The sequence below is a fragment of the Calliphora vicina genome, chromosome 1 (assembly GCF_958450345.1).
Source record: "Calliphora vicina chromosome 1, idCalVici1.1, whole genome shotgun sequence".
NCBI lineage: Eukaryota > Metazoa > Arthropoda > Insecta > Diptera > Calliphoridae > Calliphora > Calliphora vicina.
The window spans coordinates 108,174,037-108,199,266 of NC_088780.1; the positions used below are offsets into that span (position 1 = coordinate 108,174,037).

Here is a 25,230-nt window from a genome sequence, read left to right on the forward strand (position 1 = left end):
ATTTATCGATAACTTTTCTATAGAATATTAAAGTTTTCAATAATTATGCTATAGAAAATTACTGTTATCAATAACTATTCTATAGAAACTTAAAATTATCCCTTATTTTTCTTAACTTTACTTCTTCATAGGCAAATTTTCTATAGAAATGAAATCCAAGTTAACGATAACTTTTCTATAAAAAATAAAAGTTATGATTAATTTTGAGATTTTTGATAATTATACAAATTATTACAGAGGAATTAAATAAACTTTCAAGTTATCATTAATTTTTATATAGAAAATTAATGTTATCGTCTATTTTTATTTTATTCAGAAAATAAAATTTATCGTGTATTTTTACCTAGAAAAAAATTTTTTTCGATTACTTTTCTATAGAAAATCAAATTTATCGATAAATTTTCTATTCAAAATCAAATTTATCAATATATATTATATAGAATATTAAAGTTATCGATATATATTCTATAGAAATTCATCAGTTATCGATCAATTTTCTATATAAAAACTAAAAATTAAAATAATCGATAACTTTTCCTCATAAAATATATAAAAAAAAATAATTTATATCGATAAAACAGAAAATCTGTATAGAAAATATTAGTATTTTAAGTTAAAAATTGTTTTAAAATTCTTATATTTTCCTCAATGTGTGCTGGGTTTTTTTGATGTTTTGTGCAATTATGGTTACAATTTTTGGTTTTAAACTCTACGAATGTCTTTTTAGTTTTTCTATACTTTGAACTTTGCTAACTTGAAAATAATATTTGTTTTCTAAAATAAAAATACAAACAGATAGAAATTCAATTAATTTAATGTTAGTTTTTAATTAAAGTTTTGATATCTTGTACTTGAAACTAAAGATATGAGAGGCGTAGACGAATGAATAAAATTAATTGTTATAAAATACTATACACATTTCAGAATATCCTTTTTATCAATTAAATAGAGGTTTAATTTATAAAAACACTATTACAAATATTGTTATTTTATATTTATTACAGGATAGTAAGTACACTGTACTCGAAATTCGTTTCAAAATAATTCAAATCAGGGATATTAAATTTGATACGTCGTACTTTTTCATACGATTTTATATTCAAAAGCATAGTTGTACACTCCCAGTCTTTTGATACTTTCAAACAACTTTCACACAGAGAAAACTGATTCGTGATAGCAACCGAATTTGTTGCCAATCGAATGATTCAGTTGCACACACAGAATTTTTTGGTTCTATCAACAGAAAGTCAGTTGACAAAGAAGAATTTCGGTTAAAGCAAACACACTTTTGTTACCCGTTTTAAAATGTTGATGCCACAACTGTAAAATTCTGTCAATAAGGTAGAATCATTCGATTGGCAACAAATTCGGTTGCTATCACGAATTTGTTTTCTCTGTGCAGTATTTTATGTAAAAAGTCAAGCATTATGTTAGCTTTATTTGCTGTTCGATATAATCATGTTCGTTCATGTCGTATTAATCTTCATTTCTTTCGTTTACTTTTAATACTTTTAGTACGAATCCGCTCATTGAACTAATTTGAGTGTTGCAAAAATTTATTGATTTGACAACTAAATTTCAATTTTCTATAGAAAATGTTGTGTATAATAGAGTTTTCTATAGAAAAGTTTGTGTATAACTGAATTTTTTGGGAAATGTTGCGTATAATAGAATTTTCTATAGCAAATATTTTGTATAACAGAAAATGTATCTATAGAAAATGTTGCGTATAACAAATTTTACTAAACAAAATTTTTGCTTATAACATTTTCATATAGAAAATGTTGCGTATAACAGTATAGCTGTATTTCCTATGGAAAATGTTGTGTATAACATTTTTATATAGAAAATATTGCGATACAGTAATTTTCTATTGAGTGTAACTGAATTTTCAACAGAAAATGTTGTGTATAACAGAATATTCTATAGAGAATGTTCGTATAACAGTATTTTATATAGAATATCCTGTGTGATTTAGTACTCTAAGGGTAAACAAAGAAGTTTCATGTTCCCTGATTCAAGTTATTACAAATTGTGCCGATTATTATTATGTGTATCAGAGTAGCTACTTGAAAGACTGCTCTTTACTTAGATTCATATATACATACATATTCAGTAATCACTAGGGTATTCAATTAATTGGGTTTCTGGTTTAATCGGTTAATCGAGCAAATAATCGAGGTTTAGATTTATTCGGTTAATAATCGGTTAATTTAAAATTATTCGATTAACCGAATAATTTCTATTTTCATTTTCAATTGAAAAAACAAAATGTGGGTGAAGTTAGCTACGAAAGTTAGCTCCGTTTTTTAACATTTCTATGTTAATGTATAAACTAACATAGCTCCTACTCAAAGACTGTTAAGTTAACAGAGCTGCTTTATATTACACTCAGTAAACATTTTATCAATAAAAACAAAAAAAAGGGGTTTACCGATCATTCAGCTTTAATATATAATAACATTTTTTTTGGATAAAAAAAAAATAAATATTTATTATGAACAATCGTTGATATTTTTGCTTGTACAGTATTATCTCCTTTTGAAATCCGAAAAAATTGGCCAAAAATGGAAAGGTGCTCCTTATCTACTTAATGGGGTCGAAAGCCATGTAGTCATAGATTTCAGAACTGTATTGCTTATATTCAGAATCAGTATAGCATTTTTGCAGCAGCATTTTCAAAATTATGAAATTGTGAATTTTGTCATATAAGGATTTTTTGAAATCCGAAAAATTGGCCAAAAATGGAAAGGTGCTCCTTATCTACTTAATGGGGTCGAAAGCCATGTATTCATAGATTTCAGAACTGTATTGCTTATATTCAGAATCAGTATAGCATTTTTGCAGGAGCATTTTCAAAATTATGAAATTGTGAATTTTGTCATATAAGGATTTTTTGAAATCCGAAAAATTGGCCAAAAATGGAAAGGTGCTCCTTATCTACTTAATGGGGTCGAAAGCCATGTATTCATAGATTTCAGAACTGTATTGCCTATATTCAGAATCAGTATAGCATTTTTGCAGGAGCATTTTCAAAATTATGAAATTGTGAATTTTGTCATATAAGGATTTTTTGAAATCCGAAAAATTGGCCAAAAATGGAAAGGTGCTCCTTATCTACTTAATGGGGTCGAAAGCCATGTATTCATAGATTTCAGAACTGTATTGCCTATATTCAGAATCAGTATAGCATTTTTGCAGGAGCATTTTCAAAATTATGAAATTGTGAATTTTGTCATATAAGGATTTTTTGAAATCCGAAAAATTGGCCAAAAATGGAAAGGTGCTCCTTATCTACTTAATGGGGTCGAAAGCCATGTATTCATAGATTTCAGAACTGTATTGCTTATATTCAGAATCAGTATAAGCCATGTATTCATAGATTTCAGAACTGTATTGCTTATATTCAGAATCAGTATAGCATTTTTGCAGGAGCATTTTCAAAATTATGAAATTGTGAATTTTGTCATATAAGGATTTTTTGAAATCCGAAAAATTGGCCAAAAATGGAAAGGTGCTCCTTATCTACTTAATGGGGTCGAAAGCCATGTATTCATAGATTTCAGAACTGTATTGCTTATATTCAGAATCAGTATAGCATTTTGCAGCAGCATTTTTAAAATTATGAAATTGTGAATTTTGTCATATAAGGATTTTTTGAAATCCGAAAAATTGGCCAAAAATGGAAAGGTGCTCCTTATCTACTTAATGGGGTCGAAAGCCATGTATTCATAGATTTCAGAACTGTATTGCTTATATTCAGAATCAGTATAGCATTTTTGCAGCAGCATTTTCAAAATTATGAAATTGTGAATTTTGTCATATAAGGATTTTTTGAAATCCGAAAAATTGGCCAAAAATGGAAAGGTGCTCCTTATCTACTTAATGGGGTCGAAAGCCATGTATTCATAGATTTCAGAACTGTATTGCCTATATTCAGAATCAGTATAGCATTTTTGCAGGAGCATTTTCAAAATTATGAAATTGTGAATTTTGTCATATAAGGATTTTTTGAAATCCGAAAAATTTTCCAAAAATGGAAAGGTGCTCCTTATCTACTTAATGGGGTCGAAAGCCATGTATTCATAGATTTCAGAACTGTATTGCTTATATTCAGAATCAGTATAGCATTTTTGCAGCAGCATTTTCAAAATTATGAAATTGTGAATTTTGTCATATAAGGATTTTTTGAAATCCGAAAAATTGGCCAAAAATGGAAAGGTGCTCCTTATCTACTTAATGGGGTCGAAAGCCATGTATTCATAGATTTCAGAACTGTATTGCCTATATTCAGAATCAGTATAGCATTTTTGCAGGAGCATTTTCAAAATTATGAAATTGTGAATTTTGTCATATAAGGATTTTTTGAAATCCGAAAAATTGGCCAAAAATGGAAAGGTGCTCCTTATCTACTTAATGGGGTCGAAAGCCATGTATTCATAGATTTCAGAACTGTATTGCCTATATTCAGAATCAGTATAGCATTTTTGCAGCAGCATTTTCAAAATTATGAAATTGTGAATTTTGTCATATAAGGATTTTTTGAAATCCGAAAAATTGGCCAAAAATGGAAAGGTGCTCCTTATCTACTTAATGGGGTCGAAAGCCATGTATTCATAGATTTCAGAACTGTATTGCTTATATTCAGAATCAGTATAGCATTTTTGCAGCAGCATTTTCAAAATTATGAAATTGTGAATTTTGTCATATAAGGATTTTTTGAAATCCGAAAAATTGGCCAAAAATGGAAAGGTGCTCCTTATCTACTTAATGGGGTCGAAAGCCATGTATTCATAGATTTCAGAACTGTATTGCCTATATTCAGAATCAGTATAGCATTTTTGCAGGAGCATTTTCAAAATTATGAAATTGTGAATTTTGTCATATAAGGATTTTTTGAAATCCGAAAAATTGGCCAAAAATGGAAAGGTGCTCCTTATCTACTTAATGGGGTCGAAAGCCATGTATTCATAGATTTCAGAACTGTATTGCTTATATTCAGAATCAGTATAGCATTTTTGCAGCAGCATTTTTAAAATTATGAAATTGTGAATTTTGTCATATAAGGATTTTTTGAAATCCGAAAAATTGGCCAAAAATGGAAAGGTGCTCCTTATCTACTTAATGGGGTCGAAAGCCATGTATTCATAGATTTCAGAACTGTATTGCTTATATTCAGAATCAGTATAGCATTTTTGCAGCAGCATTTTCAAAATTATGAAATTGTGAATTTTGTCATATAAGGATTTTTTGAAATCCGAAAAATTGGCCAAAAATGGAAAGGTGCTCCTTATCTACTTAATGGGGTCGAAAGCCATGTATTCATAGATTTCAGAACTGTATTGCCTATATTCAGAATCAGTATAGCATTTTTGCAGGAGCATTTTCAAAATTATGAAATTGTGAATTTTGTCATATAAGGATTTTTTGAAATCCGAAAAATTGGCCAAAAATGGAAAGGTGCTCCTTATCTACTTAATGGGGTCGAAAGCCATGTATTCATAGATTTCAGAACTGTATTGCTTATATTCAGAATCAGTATAGCATTTTTGCAGCAGCATTTTTAAAATTATGAAATTGTGAATTTTGTCATATAAGGATTTTTTGAAATCCGAAAAATTGGCCAAAAATGGAAAGGTGCTCCTTATCTACTTAATGGGGTCCTGCAAAAATGCTATACTGATTCTGAATATAGGCAATACAGTTCTGAAATCTATGAATACATGGCTTTCGACCCCATTAAGTAGATAAGGAGCACCTTTCCATTTTTGGCCAATTTTTCGGATTTCAAAAAATCCTTATATGACAAAATTCACAATTTCATAATTTTGAAAATGCTGCTGCAAAAATGCTATACTGATTCTGAATATAAGCAATACAGTTCTGAAATCTATGAATACATGGCTTTCGACCCCATTAAGTAGATAAGGAGCACCTTTCCATTTTTGGCCAATTTTTCGGATTTCAAAAAATCCTTATATGACAAAATTCACAATTTCATAATTTTAAAAATGCTGCTGCAAAAATGCTATACTGATTCTGAATATAAGCAATACAGTTCTGAAATCTATGAATACATGGCTTTCGACCCCATTAAGTAGATAAGGAGCACCTTTCCATTTTTGGCCAATTTTTCGGATTTCAAAAAATCCTTATATGACAAAATTCACAATTTCATAATTTTGAAAATGCTCCTGCAAAAATGCTATACTGATTCTGAATATAGGCAATACAGTTCTGAAATCTATGAATACATGGCTTTCGACCCCATTAAGTAGATAAGGAGCACCTTTCCATTTTTGGCCAATTTTTCGGATTTCAAAAAATCCTTATATGACAAAATTCACAATTTCATAATTTTGAAAATGCTGCTGCAAAAATGCTATACTGATTCTGAATATAAGCAATACAGTTCTGAAATCTATGAATACATGGCTTTCGACCCCATTAAGTAGATAAGGAGCACCTTTCCATTTTTGGCCAATTTTTCGGATTTCAAAAAATCCTTATATGACAAAATTCACAATTTCATAATTTTAAAAATGCTGCTGCAAAAATGCTATACTGATTCTGAATATAAGCAATACAGTTCTGAAATCTATGAATACATGGCTTTCGACCCCATTAAGTAGATAAGGAGCACCTTTCCATTTTTGGCCAATTTTTCGGATTTCAAAAAATCCTTATATGACAAAATTCACAATTTCATAATTTTAAAAATGCTGCTGCAAAAATGCTATACTGATTCTGAATATAAGCAATACAGTTCTGAAATCTATGAATACATGGCTTTCGACCCCATTAAGTAGATAAGGAGCACCTTTCCATTTTTGGCCAATTTTTCGGATTTCAAAAAATCCTTATATGACAAAATTCACAATTTCATAATTTTGAAAATGCTCCTGCAAAAATGCTATACTGATTCTGAATATAGGCAATACAGTTCTGAAATCTATGAATACATGGCTTTCGACCCCATTAAGTAGATAAGGAGCACCTTTCCATTTTTGGCCAATTTTTCGGATTTCAAAAAATCCTTATATGACAAAATTCACAATTTCATAATTTTGAAAATGCTGCTGCAAAAATGCTATACTGATTCTGAATATAAGCAATACAGTTCTGAAATCTATGAATACATGGCTTTCGACCCCATTAAGTAGATAAGGAGCACCTTTCCATTTTTGGCCAATTTTTCGGATTTCAAAAAATCCTTATATGACAAAATTCACAATTTCATAATTTTAAAAATGCTGCTGCAAAAATGCTATACTGATTCTGAATATAAGCAATACAGTTCTGAAATCTATGAATACATGGCTTTCGACCCCATTAAGTAGATAAGGAGCACCTTTCCATTTTTGGCCAATTTTTCGGATTTCAAAAAATCCTTATATGACAAAATTCACAATTTCATAATTTTAAAAATGCTGCTGCAAAAATGCTATACTGATTCTGAATATAAGCAATACAGTTCTGAAATCTATGAATACATGGCTTTCGACCCCATTAAGTAGATAAGGAGCACCTTTCCATTTTTGGCCAATTTTTCGGATTTCAAAAAATCCTTATATGACAAAATTCACAATTTCATAATTTTGAAAATGCTCCTGCAAAAATGCTAGACTGATTCTGAATATAGGCAATACAGTTCTGAAATCTATGAATACATGGCTTTCGACCCCATTAAGTAGATAAGGAGCACCTTTCCATTTTTGGCCAATTTTTCGGATTTCAAAAAATCCTTATATGACAAAATTCACAATTTCATAATTTTGAAAATGCTGCTGCAAAAATGCTATACTGATTCTGAATATAAGCAATACAGTTCTGAAATCTATGAATACATGGCTTTCGACCCCATTAAGTAGATAAGGAGCACCTTTCCATTTTTGGCCAATTTTTCGGATTTCAAAAAATCCTTATATGACAAAATTCACAATTTCATAATTTTAAAAATGCTGCTGCAAAAATGCTATACTGATTCTGAATATAAGCAATACAGTTCTGAAATCTATGAATACATGGCTTTCGACCCCATTAAGTAGATAAGGAGCACCTTTCCATTTTTGGCCAATTTTTCGGATTTCAAAAAATCCTTATATGACAAAATTCACAATTTCATAATTTTGAAAATGCTCCTGCAAAAATGCTATACTGATTCTGAATATAGGCAATACAGTTCTGAAATCTATGAATACATGGCTTTCGACCCCATTAAGTAGATAAGGAGCACCTTTCCATTTTTGGCCAATTTTTCGGATTTCAAAAAATCCTTATATGACAAAATTCACAATTTCATAATTTTGAAAATGCTGCTGCAAAAATGCTATACTGATTCTGAATATAAGCAATACAGTTCTGAAATCTATGAATACATGGCTTTCGACCCCATTAAGTAGATAAGGAGCACCTTTCCATTTTTGGCCAATTTTTCGGATTTCAAAAAATCCTTATATGACAAAATTCACAATTTCATAATTTTAAAAATGCTGCTGCAAAAATGCTATACTGATTCTGAATATAAGCAATACAGTTCTGAAATCTATGAATACATGGCTTTCGACCCCATTAAGTAGATAAGGAGCACCTTTCCATTTTTGGCCAATTTTTCGGATTTCAAAAAATCCTTATATGACAAAATTCACAATTTCATAATTTTAAAAATGCTGCTGCAAAAATGCTATACTGATTCTGAATATAAGCAATACAGTTCTGAAATCTATGAATACATGGCTTTCGACCCCATTAAGTAGATAAGGAGCACCTTTCCATTTTTGGCCAATTTTTCGGATTTCAAAAAATCCTTATATGACAAAATTCACAATTTCATAATTTTGAAAATGCTCCTGCAAAAATGCTATACTGATTCTGAATATAGGCAATACAGTTCTGAAATCTATGAATACATGGCTTTCGACCCCATTAAGTAGATAAGGAGCACCTTTCCATTTTTGGCCAATTTTTCGGATTTCAAAAGGAGATAATACTGTACAAGCAAAAATATCAACGATTGTTCATAATAAATATTTATTTTTTTTTTATCCAAAAAAATTTTTATTATATATTAAAGCTGAAGATCGGTAAACCCCTTTTTTTTTGTTTTTATTGATAAAATGTTTACTGAGTGTAATATAAAGCAGCTCTGATAACTTAACAGTCTTTGAGTAGGAGCTATGTTAGTTTATACATTAACATAGAAATGTTAAAAAACGGAGCTAACTTTCGTAGCTAACTTCACCCACATAAAAACAAAAACGAATTTTGTGTACAAAAACATAAAAAAAACAGCAAATAAGATATTTGAGATAATTTTTGTAAATATATCGCATATTTGCTGCAACAACGTCATAACTCAAAATCAGTGTTTTTTGAACTGAGTAATACAAAATATGCGATGTTTTATAATCTTTCATATAGTTTTATCAGTTTTCAAAAAAGTCAATTATTTTTTGTGTGAGAGTGTTTTTTTGTTGTAAACATCAAAATAAAAATTCATGTTTTCTTGTATATTTGATAAGTAAAAATTTGAGTTAAATACAGATTAGAAAGATATTAACATCTACTATTTATATTTCTGGAATCGTAGGATTTGTTGAAAATTTACTTAAGAAATAGTAAAATGTTATAAAACATTCAAAGACGTTTTTCTCGAAACGACTTTTTTTTAATTATGACATTGTTGCAGCAAATGAGCGATGTGTCAGTTTTTAGGATTTTAGTGAGATCTTCTGATATAATCTTTTATAAAAAGAATATAATTTAATAGATTTTTTTCTTTAGATTTAATAAAACTCTCTCGCTGAGAATCCTTTTTGGATTGTTTTAGATTTTGATTAATTTAATAGTTTTGTTTAGTTATGATAAAAGACTCACTTCAAAAAAAGTTTCTTCTATACATGTAAATACAAACAAAGTTTCAAATACATGTAAATTAAATATGTCAGTTGTTATACATACTGACTAATCATGTTTATTGGATGTTCAAAAAATATCTAATTTTAATTTGAAATTTGTATTTGACACAGAACGAGTTCTAGTGAGTTTTTAATATTATTAAAGTTCGTTTATTTAAATTTTCCTTGAAATTAGACTTAATTTTAAAGCCAACAAAATAACAAAATGGTGAAAATCAGTCGATAAACATCTCTATCAACAATTTATTTTATATATGTAGACACTAGGGAATTTACCATCTAATAAAAAAATCAATTTCAGTTTTGTCCCCTGTTATTTGCTTTACTTTTTGCAATATTTTGTCATCTTTAACCTTAAAAAAGAAAAAAAAAAGATTTTTATATGTTCGTAAGCATAGTCGTACATAAAAATGTTTTATCATTTTCGGACATCTCCTCCTTTTGTAAAACAAATCAAAATCTAAATTAAAATTTTCGCTTGCTTTCCTCACAAAAGACACAAAATAATGTAGCAAAAAAGGAAAGGAAAACTAAAACAAAAAAATAAAATTGAAATGAAAAAAGCATCATTATTGAAAATACTTAGATATCAAAGAAATAAATATGTATAAATATTATACATACACAAAACTTGTGTCCTTTGGCACTAACAATATTTTAGGGAAAATGTTTACAATCACTACTACAGCTACTTTAACTACATACACATCATGTTAGAACTGGTTTATAGTTGGTATGTATAGCTACAAGTCTCCATAGTGAATAAAAATCATACCATATGATTACAATGATTCGAACAACAGCAGCAACAGAGACAAAATAAAACTCATTTGATAGAATCTGGGAACCTAATACTCCACACTTATACCCTTCGGTTGGTCGGTGCGTCTAACCGGCACAGTGACACATTGTATGCATGCAAATATTCAGTATTCGTTATTCAGGCCTATGTTCTTTGTTTGAAATTCTTACTTTCAGAACTAGTTTTTTGAGAAGTTCTGCGAAACCAGCCAGTTTTTAAATATCAGATTTTTGTTCTGATATTTACGAAGTAAACCCATCATAAGAATAGCTCAAGAGGACTAGTTCTTTTATCAGTGCTTTTGTTGGTAATTGTCGGAAGTAATTCCCAAAATCAGATTAGTATTTAGATTTTAAAAAATTCTATTGACTCTATTGAATTGTTTTCATTAAATATACCACAGTACAACCAACAGTTTTTTCATATAAAATCTCAACTTGACAATTATTATGCAAAAAAAAAAACATTTCAAATCGACAAAAAAAAATACACGAATCCACTAAAATGTTGTATGTGTGCTTATTAGGGTGTACCATAGATTTTATATCCACAATCAGAAAAATAGGGTTTATAACATATGGGCTATTCCATATCATCGTACGTGACATTTGTACGCCTATAGAGTGGAATAGATTTTGCAAAAATAAGAGTATCTGAAAAATAATTTGGTACTTATGTTCCATTCAGAGGTTACTATATTTCAAAATAATAAAAAGTTCTTTCGAAATATTGTTTTCCAAAATATTGAGCGAAATAAGAAATCATACGGTATATAAAACGGAACTCATTTTGAGGTACATATAGAAATATGCGAAAATATTCGAATCGTGAGAGGCGTTATGTTTTCTTTTAATTTCTTACACTAAACAAAATATATTTCCTTTACAATCCGTCATATTTAAATAAACACAATCTTTGGATGATTTTATAATAAATAAAATTTAATATCGTACGTGACATACCGTAAGTGACAGATTTTTCTCTTATAATAAAACAATATATTTTCTGTAAATATATGTATACAAAATCTAAAAAAGTGAATATAAAATATACATTCTGTTTCAATAAACAATTTGACAATACAAAAAAAAAACAAGAAAGAAAGTATGGTCGGTCAAGCCCGACCATATAATACCCTACACTAAGTAAAAGAGCAAAAACATTTTTCTTTTAAAATTTCAATAATTTATATTTTTGAGTTATTTTCGGAAGTGGGCCTTATATGGGGGCTATGTCTAATTATGGACCGATCACCATGAAATTAGGTCTTGTGATTTATGTCTACATGAAAGTTTACTATGTTGAATTTTGTGAGTATAGCAACATTTTTAAGCGATTTATACTCGTTAAAGTGATTTTCGGAAGCGGGTCTATATGGGAGCTATGACTAATTCTTGACCGATGGTAACAAAATTTGGTGACATGAATTTTGTATATAGAAAACTTATTTGGAGTGGAATTTGTGGAGATACATATATAAATTAAACATTTATGACCGATAAAGTTCAATTTCGGGAGGACATTTGTATGGGGGCTAGGTGTAATAATGGACTGATTTCAGCCAGTTTCAATAGGCTTGGTCCTTGAGCCGAAAAAATAATATGTACCAAATTTCATCGAAATATCTTCAAAATTGCGACCTGTACTCTGCGCACAAGGTTTACATGGACAGCCAGCCAGCCGACCAGACGGACGGACATCGTTTAATCGACTCAGAAGTGATTCTAAGTCGATCGGTATACTTTAAGGTGGGTGTTAGACTAATATTTTTGAGCGTTACAAACATCTGCACAAACACATAATACCCTCCCCACTATGGTGTAGGGTATAAAAATCAGAGTCAAATTCACTTCATACTACAAGCTACTTGGGAGCCAAGTTTTCGCCGCAATTTTAGCCTAAAACATACCTAAAACATTAAAAAATTAAATATAATCAGTTTAAACTATTAGTTTTGTCTTTAAAATGTTGTAATATTATCTAAATACTTACACATAGTAACATTTTATTATTTTCTTCTATTCAAATCATCTTGAAAAAAAGTTTCAAGGGTTTTTGTGTTTTCAGTCGTGGTAGCAATTCTCGTGGAATTGTCCATATGGAAATATTGGTCGTAGAACCAAAAAGTTTATAAAATCTGGATCCTCATACGATTCTAAGACGATCAAGATATGTCTGTCCGTCTGTCTTGGTATTTGAAGATATGTATGTCCCCCAGACTACTGTTTGAGCAGCTAAAAATATGTTGATTATGCGGCAATCTTGATAAAATGTTGCACAAGTTAATTAAAAAATAAGGGTACACTGAAATTATACTGTAAAGTATGGCGAAAGTCGGGCAACATATTACCTTGGTTCCCATACAAGGTCCCTCTCAGAAAATGAACAAATATTTAGAGCTTATTACAACATTTTAAGGACTCAAATAACAGTATGAACTGACTATATATATATTTTTTTAATTTAATTGGTATATTTTAGGCTAAGATTGCGGCGAAAACTTAGCTCCAAAGCAAGTATTAGGAAATGAATTTCACTCTGATTGTTTTTTTTTTTGCTATTAGTTCCGGAGATATAGAGAAACCGATTTTACCCATTTTTACCCCCTTAAAATTCGAATCCAAAAATCCATTTTTAGTGGATCTACACATCGTGTGAGGTATCTACATACAAAATTTAAAGACATAAAAATGTTCCATTAATGGACTTAATGTAGTAATTTCCTTTCCAATGAAACCGGTTTGGAGCTCATCGGTTGGATGGTTTCAGAGTCTATAACGGACATAGGTAGAAACTTTTTTTGTGTTTTATATATATAGATTAGAGTTCGTTTGTGACCAGGTCACTTCATTTGTTTTTCGGCTATCATAATTTTTCTGAAGATTTTTGCATAAATAAAAATATTTTTGCATAAAAAAAAAAAATTTAAAAAATTTTACGGTTCAATTCCTAACACCTCGACGACATAAATGCCAGAAATGTATGCCAATTGGCCACTCAAGTGCTGTGATAGTTTACATTTTTTAAATAAATTTTTCAAGTTAAAAAAAGTAAAAAAATTGCACTAAGGAAAAAGTGATTTTTTGTAAAAAATTTGTTATAACTAAGATTTTACCAAAATGAATTACAATACCGGAGGTGTGTACTTAAAAACGAAACTTAAAATGTTTTACTAAATGTTTATAATATGTGTAAAATTTTATGTTTTTTTTAGTCATGATTTTTGTGAAGTTGCGAAAAAGTTGTTTGTCTTCTGTAGAATTTATCTTACGTTGCCTGCATTTGCACAAGGAATGAAACATATGTGATTATTTGTGGGAACGTCAGGCTTCATGCCATACTCAAATTTTTTGCAACTACTTGCACCGAAGCAAAGAATTTTCTTTTTTCTAGAAAAATACTAAATTTTTTGTAACTACTTGTAGCGATGCATGAGAGCTTAATGTAGGAAGTTTTATTATATCGCTATAGCGAATGTAAAAGAATACACAATTGCTTACCCAAAATTTACTTATAGCGGAGCCCCGTGAAATCGCCAAACAAACGAAGAAATGCTATTTGTAGAAATGAGAATATAAATTGAAAGTTTTTGGAAAATTGTTGGCGAGTTGAGGAGGAGTTTATAAGAAAAGTGAGGGTTAATAGCAACTTATTTAAAATGGTATTTGTGGAAAGTGCTATGAGAACATAGATTGAAATCTTTTTTGAAAATGTTTGGTCAGTTGGTAAGGGGGAGGTTATCTGAAAAGATTATTGCCAATTTTTTTAAAATAATTATTTTAGCAACAGGTGTATCTGCACAAAGATTTATGATGCTAGCTCCCTTGGAAATAATTTTTGCCGCAATTTTGGCTTTTGGACACAGAGTGTATTGGACAAATACTCTAAACTTTTGTGCAACCTCAAAACGTTATCCGCTTGTGTTCAAACTGTCTGCACTTGCTTTTAAGATAACAAAGAATAATTATTGGTCTTACAATATAGGCGCCACCCTAGTGTATGTGTGTGTTAGTGCCACACCAGACAGAAAACTCAAAATCCTTAACGTTGTAATGATTCTCTTTTGGAAAATAACAAAACATTATCTAACAATGTCCTGAATGCTAAAAGGTTATATTATTTCATTCAATTCCCTTTTCCCTGCTTCATCTCTTGTTATCCTTTTTAGTTGTTTTTTTTTCATTCTACCATCCTCGTCGCTCCTACAATTATTGGCAGACAAGGCTAAATATAAAAATCATGCTTATCAATAGTGTTGTTCTGTACATTTTGAATTTGAAATTTTATGCTCTTGTCTTGTCTGTATTATTATTATCCTTGCTGATGTTTTTGTTGTTGTGGCTTGTCTTGGCTGAGCTTGATTGTGATTGTACTGTGTAGTAGTTGGGTATGTTGTTGTTGTTGTTGCTTTCTATATCAGCAATCACTGTCACTGTCAATTTTTATTATAAAAATAAATTGCAAAAAATTGAAAACAAATATTAACTATGGTTACTTGTGATTTGTTAGAAGGAAGCATTTAATATTTTTTTTTTGCTCTGCTCTGCTATAGCTGTGGAAAAAATGCATAAAATATTTTAGTTTATTTGGCCAGAACAGCCTTTAGAATATTTTGCCAAGTATAAAAGGCCAACGTGCAGGATATATGAACCATAAATATATGTATGTGTTTGAATATGTGCAAGTATATACATATGTATAAGATAAAAATATTAATTTCCGTTTGTATGTCAAAACAAAAATTAAATAGATTTATAGCAACTTCTTTAACATGAAGATAAGTATTTACATACATAAGTGCAGTTATTTGCAGAGGATATTTACCAAATTAAATTTATACTTAGATGTAAATAATTTATTTATTAATTTTTTTATTAAACACTAATTGATTCAAAATGTTTGATGGCCATGGCTACAAGGTTTTCAAAGCGCAGGCCGAATATATTATAATGTAAAGAGAAACCTTGTTGGCTTACTTCAAGATTATTTGCCAATAAGGTGTACTTGGTCGATTTTCGATGCTCCCTATATATAAAATTGTTTTTCCGTACGCTATAAAAACCAAATTCTAAATTTATTTTAACATTCGAGTTTTTGGTTAAAGTAGCAAAACTTTCAACCAAAGTTAAATGCTATTTCAGCATACAAATTTTCTGACATCGCTAACCCATTATTACTTGATACCAAAACTGATAAAATAAATTTTCATGTAAATCTCAAATCTCAAATTCCAAATTTTATATTTTCAAAATTTTGGTTAATCTTAAATTTTTGGGACATTTTTACCATTTTATAAGAAAAAACTTTCGCTTTTTAAGGCAAGTTCGTATATAAATTAGACCATTATAAAAACTATCAAATTAAATGACAAAAATATTTTTTTAATTATAAATTTTAATAAAATTAGGATTGGAATTGAATTTACTCATAATCATAATTTTCAATTAGTGAATTCACAAGGTATCCTATCATGTCATAATGTTTAAATATTTTACTACTTGGCGGCACAATAAATAGATGTCAGCATCGAATAACAAAAACATTTTTTTCTAATTTCAATAAATTATTTTTGTGAATGATTTTCGGAAGGAATTAGGTCGCGTAATTTATGTCTCTGAATGATATTCTGTTGAATTTATATGTGAATACCAACATTTTTAAGTGATTTGTGCTCGCTAAAGAGATTTTCTAAAGCGGGGCTTATATAGTAGCTATGACTATATATTGACCGCTCATCATATAATTTGATGACTTGCATTTCGTGTATATAAAAGTAATTTGGAGCGAAATTTGCGTAAATACTTATATAAATTAAACATTTATGACTGATAAATTCCAATTTCGAGAGAACATTTGTATGGGGGCTAGGAAAATAATTTCAGCCAGTTTCAACAGGCTTCGTCCTTGCGACCTGTACTTGAAGCACAAGGTTTACTTGGACATCCAGCCAGCCATACGGGCGGACGGACATCGTTTAATCGTCTTAGACAGTGATTCTGAGTATAGTTTAAAGTGGATGGATGCTAGACTAATATTTTTGGACGTTAAAAACAGCAGCTCAAACGCATTATGCCCTCTCCATTCTGGTGGTGTACGGTATAAAAATAAAGTTCAGCCAGTCACCCTTTATGATTAAAGGATAATTTGACTGCCACGCCCCAAAATACCGCCCTTTTTATTTGTTTGTATATAACTTCTAAACAGCTTGCAAAGCCCTTAGAAAATTTGTCTTTGCTACATTCAAGTTATTTGCAGCGCTTTTTAAATTTTTGACGAAAACAGATAACTTTTCTTGTAAATTAAATTGCAAGAATTTAAGTTTACTTTCCTTTACTTTTCAATGTAACTTTGAACATCTTCATACACAGAAAAAAGTTTCAACATAAATATTATGATTTGATTTCATTGATTCAAATTCATAATATTTATACATAAATTCTTAAATAGTATGATTTTTTTCATTATTATGTTTTCAAATAAAATCTAGAATGCTTGGAAAATATTATTTCAATTACATACATACATATATTTTTAAGTTGTTCAAAAATTTTTGTAATTTTTTCATAAAATTAATTTTCATAAAATATACGTAAAAACCGAAAATTTTCGTCATGTACAACTTCATAATATTTATGAAAATGTTCTAACTCTGAACGAAAAAAAATTGGGAAACAAATCATGTTCGATTAATAATATTTATTAAAAAATTCATTCCAATTATGAATTTCTTTTTTCTGTGTAGTTTTTATTTCTAAAATACTCTTCAGTCAATTCTTTATACCTGAAATAAAAGTTTACATTTTCGATTTTGTAAATTTTTTGTTGTTGTTTAGCGATGAGAGTCTATATGCGAACTGTTCATTTACATGTTAATTCTCCTTATATGCTATATAACAGAATTTTAAAATCTTATTTAAATTAATTGTCCTTACTTCTACAAATATATTTTATTATTAATCCTTTACTCATTTACAAATACTATAGGCATTTCCCATTCATAAAAACTTTAGGTATTTTGTTAACATTTTTAAAATGGATGACTACAAACAATTTATTTATGTTTTATAATAAATTATATATTATTTATGTTAATATTTTTAAAAATATTTGCTTTGTATCATTTTAATGTTTGCTTAAATTGTTCATGAATGTGAAGTTTTTTTACCAATTCAAATCTGACAACACAAAATTTAGCACATAAAATATAATTTTAGAATAAAACTGCTTAAGTGCAATTGTGTAGTTCTACAGTTAAATAAATTTTATGGATAAATGCCATTATCGTATTGAAATTAGCAACTTGCAGCAAAATAAACTGCAATTTAAACTATACATTTGCATGTATATGCAAACAGCATTAGAAAAAGTGTTTAGTATTGCAAAAATAATTGCTGCAATAATTTTATGCAATATCATCAACATTTTGTAGTAGTTCATTACTTACCATAAACATTTAAGCGGGCAGAATGTTCAACGCTACCCATTGTATTGGTGGCAATACATTTATAAAGTCCACCATCATCCGGTCTCACATGGGAGATATTCAAATGACTTATCACATCACCGGACATATCGACAAATTGCCCAATTGCAAAGCGATGATGCAAAGAAACATCCATAATTGGCTGTGAATCCAATAACCAGGAAAACTGAAAAGAAATATACAAACGCATATGTACATAAAATTGGCCAGAGAAATATGAAGGAAACTCAAATTATGAAGCACAGAGTAGAAAAAAAAATAATTTTCATAAATACACACATGGGTGGCCCTTATTTTAGACGTTTTTGGATTTTTGATGATCCAAAGGTCAACAATTTTTCTCTCTCATCTAAAAACCAAATTAAAATTTGAGCAACATCGGATAATGTTTATATTTTACACATTTTATTTGAAGTTTCGAGATTGTGTCACAATATTCAGATAAACAACAATATAAACAAATCCAAATAAAAAAGTTTTTGTATTTCATTCTGTGGTAATGCAGATATGCATATGGCATATGGCTTCCACAAAGCATCTTACACGATTTGTTGCAGTTATTTTAGATCTTGGAGTATCGTGCGTCTCCATGTATTCTTTGGTCGACCACGGCTTCTTGAACCTTGAGAGTTCCACTCTAGCGTCATCCTTGTTATACCGTCAGGATTCTTTCTGATAGTATGGCCGATCCATGTCCATTTCCTACATTTGTGATTGTATGGGTTCCTCATTGATAAGGTTCCAGATATCCGTGTTGCTGATGTTGTAAGGCCAGAATATTCTGCATATGATTCTGAGGCACTTGTTAATGAATACCTGTAGTTTTTGCGTGCTGGTGTTCGATACTGACCACGTTTCACTTCCGTACAACTGAGTAGACTTTACACATGCGTTGAATATTCTAAGCTTCATTCGTCTGGATATTTTTGAGTTTCTCCATACTGGTTGTAGTCTTCCTAATGCCGCTCTCGCTTTGTTGAGGCTCAATTTTTAAGAAATAATGTTAACAAATTTGAGAACAAAAACTAACGATTACTTCAAAAATTGTACTGCATTTTAGAAAAATTTAGAACTGAAAATTTCACGCAATGGACTGATTTTTATATTATTTCCCAGGAAGAAAAAAACTTTCGGAAACTAGAAACCCTAATCGAAACTTCAAAAAAAAATTCGATTCCGCTAAAATGTTCAACATTTGGTTTTTATAAGAGCAACGAAAATCCAAAAGGTTCTAAATAAGTGTCACCCTAATTTACACTTATCGGTCATATGTATGAATTTGAGAATATGTTGTGAAACTAAAAAAAAATTGCTAAATTTACTTTTTTCGGGTTAAATTGTAGACATAATTTTGGTTTAATTATATAATTCCAACAACTTAATTAAAATAGAAACAGAATTGTTGCAATAACCATGGCAATCAAGTCCGCTTTCTAATACTGGTGAAAAGTATTGAAAAATAATTCGAAAATAAATATCACGATTTGTACCCAAAAAAAATACTTTCTGATCCCTAATATCAATATATATGCTCACCTACATATATGTGCGTCTGTATGTTTGAGTATGTGTTGATACAATAACAACATTTTCGTATAATCAGCAAAAATCATATGCTGCTTTTTTATCTCTCCATACAAACAAATATGTACACATTTAAACATATTAAGGAACGTATGCATACAAACATCCCAGTGGTTCTAGGAGACAGTCCCGGACTAGTGATTTTACCTATCATTTAGAGTGGCAACTAGTTACATGACTAGTTATTTTAACAAGTGAATGTCCTAATGAGACTGTCTGATATCTGGTCCAAAGTATTCATCGCATTCGATTCACATACCGGTTACATAGAATCGGTTATCTTACAAGATACCTAACTGGTTACTTGATCACATACATACCTAGTTATTGTAACATGTACGGGTGATAATTGACCTCAAATAGTCGTTAAAAAGACATCTCATTGACAGCCCAGTAACCGATTACTTGTAAACAAACCTTCCTCCGACAACTCTCCAATAGATTACTTCTGGTGGGTATGTAGCGTAAAGTCAATACAAAAAAACATTGGAGCAGCTGTCAGACAGTGTCATTGTAATCCAAAAGGGTCAAGTTACCCCCTGCATAGGAGATGCTCGTGTTGTATTTAGTTATGGATCTAGTTGATAAGTAAAATCACTAGTTCGGGACAGTCTCCTAGAACTGCATGGATATGTCTATAGAAATGTCGTGTATGAGTATTAGGGTGGCCCTTAATAAACAAAAGTTTGATTTTGGCCATTCTCACCCCCCAGTTTGGTGAACATTAGTAAAAAAATCATCCTGAAAAAATTTTAGGTAAATCGGTTGTCCCTCTTTGTTAAATTTCATCAAAATCGGCCCAAAAATATTAAACATTTCCAACATTTCGAAATCTTTCCAAGAGAAATTCCAAATATTGAAAAATTTGACTTTTGACCTTCACGATTTAAGGGTTAACGTTTTCCGATTTTAGTAAAAGTTTCAGAGTATATTTAGAATTGTCTGTGCTATAATATTCTGAATAAGTTTTGCTTAAAATTCATAAGAGTAAGGAAATAGAGCTCATTCGCCAAAAAATTGCCAAATAATTGGTTTTTCTCGAAAATTTCAAAATTTAAATCGCAGGTAAACTATAAGAGATATTTTCATAATTTTTTCACATTTTTATTCCCTATTATATTCTTAATAAATCCTAATAAGATGATCAAAAAATTCTGAAATGTGTTTAACAAAATTTTTAAAAATTTTAAAATGGAGTTTTGAAACTGCCGTTAAAAAATTTTATTTGTTTGTTCATACCTAATAATAGGTTAACGATATCCTACGAAGACAAAAACTCGTATACAAGTAAATATGGGCACATTTTAAGTAAAAATGAGCTTTTATTTTAATATTCATCAAAATATGTTAATTTCGTTCCTACATTTCTTGTTCTAGTTGCCTGAGACACGTTAATGGCCTGACGAATTTTTAATAACTTTAACATTTTTTGACCTATTTCTGTTTTTTATGTCTCATTAGAACGACAATTATGTACAGATTACAAAAGTAATTTTTTAATGGCAAAATTTTTACAAAAACTGAAAAAAAATTCATTTTTTCCCCTTGTAAATGCATCTCAAAACTTCAGAGGGCTTGTGGCACGTCTTAACCCCAACCGATTTACCTAAAATTTTTTCAGGATGATTTTTTTACTAATGTTCACCAAACTGGGGGGTGAGAATGGCTAAAATCCAACTTTCGTTTATTAAGGGCCACCCTAATGAGTATGTATATTAAAATTCATATCGAAACACAGGAATAAAAAACCACTTCTGTATTAGAGTATCCAAAACCGAAACCGGTTTTTCATCTTTGTAAACTCGACCGATTTCGGTTTTCTTTAACATTGCGGTTTTTTGAAAACCGGTTTTTATAAGACGGTTAACCGGTTTTAATGAAATATATTTTCAAAAGCTCATTTAAACATATTTTTGAAAAACTTTGATACCATTTTTAAAAATATTGATAAATTTTATAGAAAACTGTAACTTTTGATAATATTACGTAAAATATATAAAATAATTGCTTTAAGAATTCAAAAAATGTATATTAGCGTATTTTTCATATTGAATAAAAATTTAATGTAAACTGGTTAACGGGTCCTTTAGACAAAAGCCGAAACCGGATAATCGGTTTTTTTAAAAGATAAAAATCAAAACCGGTTTTTTCAAAAACACGCCTTTTCGGTTAAACCGGAAACCGGTTTTTTAAATTTGCCGGTTTTTTGGACACTCTAGTCAATATATTAAACTTACTTGCGGTGGCGGTGATCCACTGGCAGAACATTTAAGCGATATTAATGGTCCAGGGCGTACATTCTGTTCAATAAACGTATAAATCAATTCTGGCACCGTGTCTACCCAAACACGATGTGATAAAGATGATTAAAAACGGAAAGAGAAAAAATATGAACAAAAAAATGTTTGATTAACACGAGTATGAAACACATCTTATCGTCAAACTTAAGAGGATGTATAAGAATTTTAATATTTACCACCCAATTTTAATTCCGCCATCGCTTGAGCACTAGATTTTTGATTTTCCACCAAACACTGGTACACGCCACGATCTCGACGGCCCACATTTTGTATGACCAAAGAGGTTTTAGCCAGAAAGCGTAAACTGAAATTGGAAATAATGGATGAAAGGTTTTAGATTTATTAATGCAAAGATTTTTTAAATCCATAATGTGTGTGTTATTAATGATTATGTTCAAAAGTTGAGCTTATATTTCACTCGGTGTAGATCATAACACAATTTTTCTTTATTAACATTTATCAATAGTAAAAACAAGTAAGAGATAGTTTCTGGGATAAAGATAATCTAAATTCATCGTATCTATTGAGCATCATTGGTGAGTTAAACCTAAGTATAAAATGACAAATTTTGAATTTTTTATTAAAAACTAATATATTTGACTCTAACGGAGGTTAAAAAAGTTTAAATTTTAATATTAATATTACATAAACAGGATGGCATTGATGTGGCAATACAAAAATTTAAATTCTTTCAGTACTTCAAATATATTGGTATCAAAAAGAAATTATATTTTCTTCCTACAGAAATAAATTCTCCATAAATAATCGTATCATACAAAATTTTATGAATATGGCAATGTGTCTTATTTCATTCTACAATCCAACCATAAAACATTGAAATAATTTATGTTTACTTTAGAATTATAAAACAATAAGTACATATTTTTGTATAAGCAAAGCCGATCAATGAATTTGCTGCACAAATTTTCAACGTTTATTTTGAAACATTTATACAATATAAATTTAAATGTTGGCCATAATTAGCCATGACCTTTTCCCATCTTTCTGGCAGGATATGAATTTCGCGCCAAAATAACTGCTCATCGTTTGAGGCCAATTTCGGATACTCTATTCTAAGGTGAAGCGTATCCCAGAAAGAGTGCTCTGCATTGTAATCCATCCATTTTTTATCGCATGTAAAGGTTCGGGGCAAAAATTATTTTCTTTTGTAATGTTCAAGTAGCATTTCAAACATATAAAATCCTGCTTTTGGTTTAATCCTGCTGCTCGAAAACTTTTACAATTTGCTGCTTGAGTAGCTCCCAATGATTTTGCAAGCTCTTGTTGAGTTTTACAACAATCTTCATAAAGTAATGCCTCCAATTCTTGGTATTCAAACTTTTTTGGATGGCTTTCAAAAGAATACACACAGAAAACAGATTCGTAGTAGCAACCGAATTTGTTGCCAATCGAATAATTATGTCTTAGTGACCGAATAACAAAAGTTTGGTTGCTTCAAGCGAAATTCTCCTTTATCAACTGAATTTCTATTAATAGAAGCGAAAAATTCTATGTGTGCAACCAAATCATTCGATTGGCAATAATTGCTACTACGAATCTGTTTTATCTGTGTATGCTTAAACACAATAAAACTTAGAGAGCTAAAGATCACATACCAATTTGACATATTAAATAAAACTTAAAACTAAAATTTATGTTTATTAATATCTAAATTTATGTTCAATCAAATTGTTTGAATTACCTAGTTTTAATAAAATCCCAAATGCATGTAGGGTACTGAGAAATAGATGGTCTGTTTAACAAATATGTCTATCAAATATAATTTTGTGTTTTTTGCACATAAATATGTATATAAACCAGAAATCGAAAATAACTCGTCCATATATCAAAAAACCCAAATTGTTATTTATATTTTTGTGATAAAAATAAATCACTGAAAATAACAGTTATAAAATGATTTTTATTTAAATGGTTTGGTATGACCTTTATTCGTGTTTGTTGTTTTTTAATGGTTTGGTGTGAGATACACAATTCATTTGTTCTTTATAACTGTTACTTTTTCTTTTATTTACATACAATAACATATTATTAGTAATTTTTAACAAATTATGGAAATAATATGATAAGTATGAAGTAATGAAGTCAGAGTAACAGAAATGAGAATTTTTTTTTAAATTGTTATTAATCTTTTAATAAATTTTATATATTTAAGCGTTGATTTGCATTAAATGATTTTTTGCGATTTACGAAAAAAATAAATTATAAATCACTCATCTAGATTAGTTGTGTTTGTTTCTTTTCTGTTTCTCTCAACCCCAAACCCAAAATGTTCTCGAATAAATCACTCTATCAGTGATATATCACAAAAAATTATTTTTAAATGGCTGCGAATGAGAATTTACCATTGAAATGAAAGTGAACACGTTATTTTCGGTCTCTGATATAAACATTGGGGAGGTCTCTATGTTCAACTTTTTCGTTTTTCGGAGCTTTCAAAATCTTTCGTTTAAAAAATCATTTTTGAGCAATATCGGATAACGTTGCACTTACGTTGACGTTTATTTAAAGATTTCTGACATCGAAAATTTTGGTGTATACTCACTTTTGAGGCTCACTGCATATATACAGTGGTTGACAAAACAATGGTAAATTTTCCAAATATTCCATATGTAGCCCAAAATAGAAAATATTTTTGTAAAATAAAATTTTTTTTTTAGTATTTTCCTTGTATAGTTTTATTTATATAAATTAACTGAGAAACAAACAACATAGTTAATTATATTCTGAAAAAAGGGAACAAAATTAAAAATATTCACTATTTCGCTACTGACAAAACAATGGAAACTTTTAAACTTCTGCAAGAAAGAAGTGTAAAACGAAAATAATATTTAAAAGAACGATGTAAAAAGCATCCTGTTTACAGTTTTTTTTTTTAAATTCTGGTAATTTTTCACAATTTCTTTTTCTAAGTTTTTCGCATAATTGCTTTTTTTCAAAGTTAACGAAAATGGCTAAAGTTAAGATTTGTGAAGACTTAAAAAATAAAATAATTAACGATTTTAAAGCTGGTTTAAAACAAAAAAGTATCTGTGACAAATATTCAATAAATAAATCAGCAGTTTCAAAAATTATAAAGAAATTTCGTGAGACCGGTTCTGTAAAAACTCAACATTTAGAAGAAGA

The 25,230-nt window shown here is 29.4% G+C and overlaps 1 protein-coding gene and 1 long non-coding RNA gene across 2 annotated transcripts in view; one reads left to right on the forward strand and one right to left on the reverse strand.

Moving 5' to 3' along the window:
• The window catches only part of LOC135963550 (uncharacterized), a 319,480-nt gene that overhangs the window by 166,727 nt on the left and 127,523 nt on the right, over nucleotides 1-25,230 (forward strand). The gene's annotated exons all lie outside the window — the stretch shown is intronic.
• Dscam3 (Down syndrome cell adhesion molecule 3) overlaps nucleotides 1-25,230 on the reverse strand; it is a 165,678-nt gene that overhangs the window by 79,250 nt on the left and 61,198 nt on the right. The window contains exons 9-11 of the mRNA XM_065515462.1: nucleotides 22,263-22,390; nucleotides 22,024-22,124; nucleotides 18,164-18,368 (exon numbers count right to left, since the gene is read on the reverse strand). Of these exons, the coding sequence (XP_065371534.1) occupies nucleotides 18,164-18,368; nucleotides 22,024-22,124; nucleotides 22,263-22,390 (434 nt within the window). The remainder of the gene's footprint in view (nucleotides 1-18,163; nucleotides 18,369-22,023; nucleotides 22,125-22,262; nucleotides 22,391-25,230) is intronic.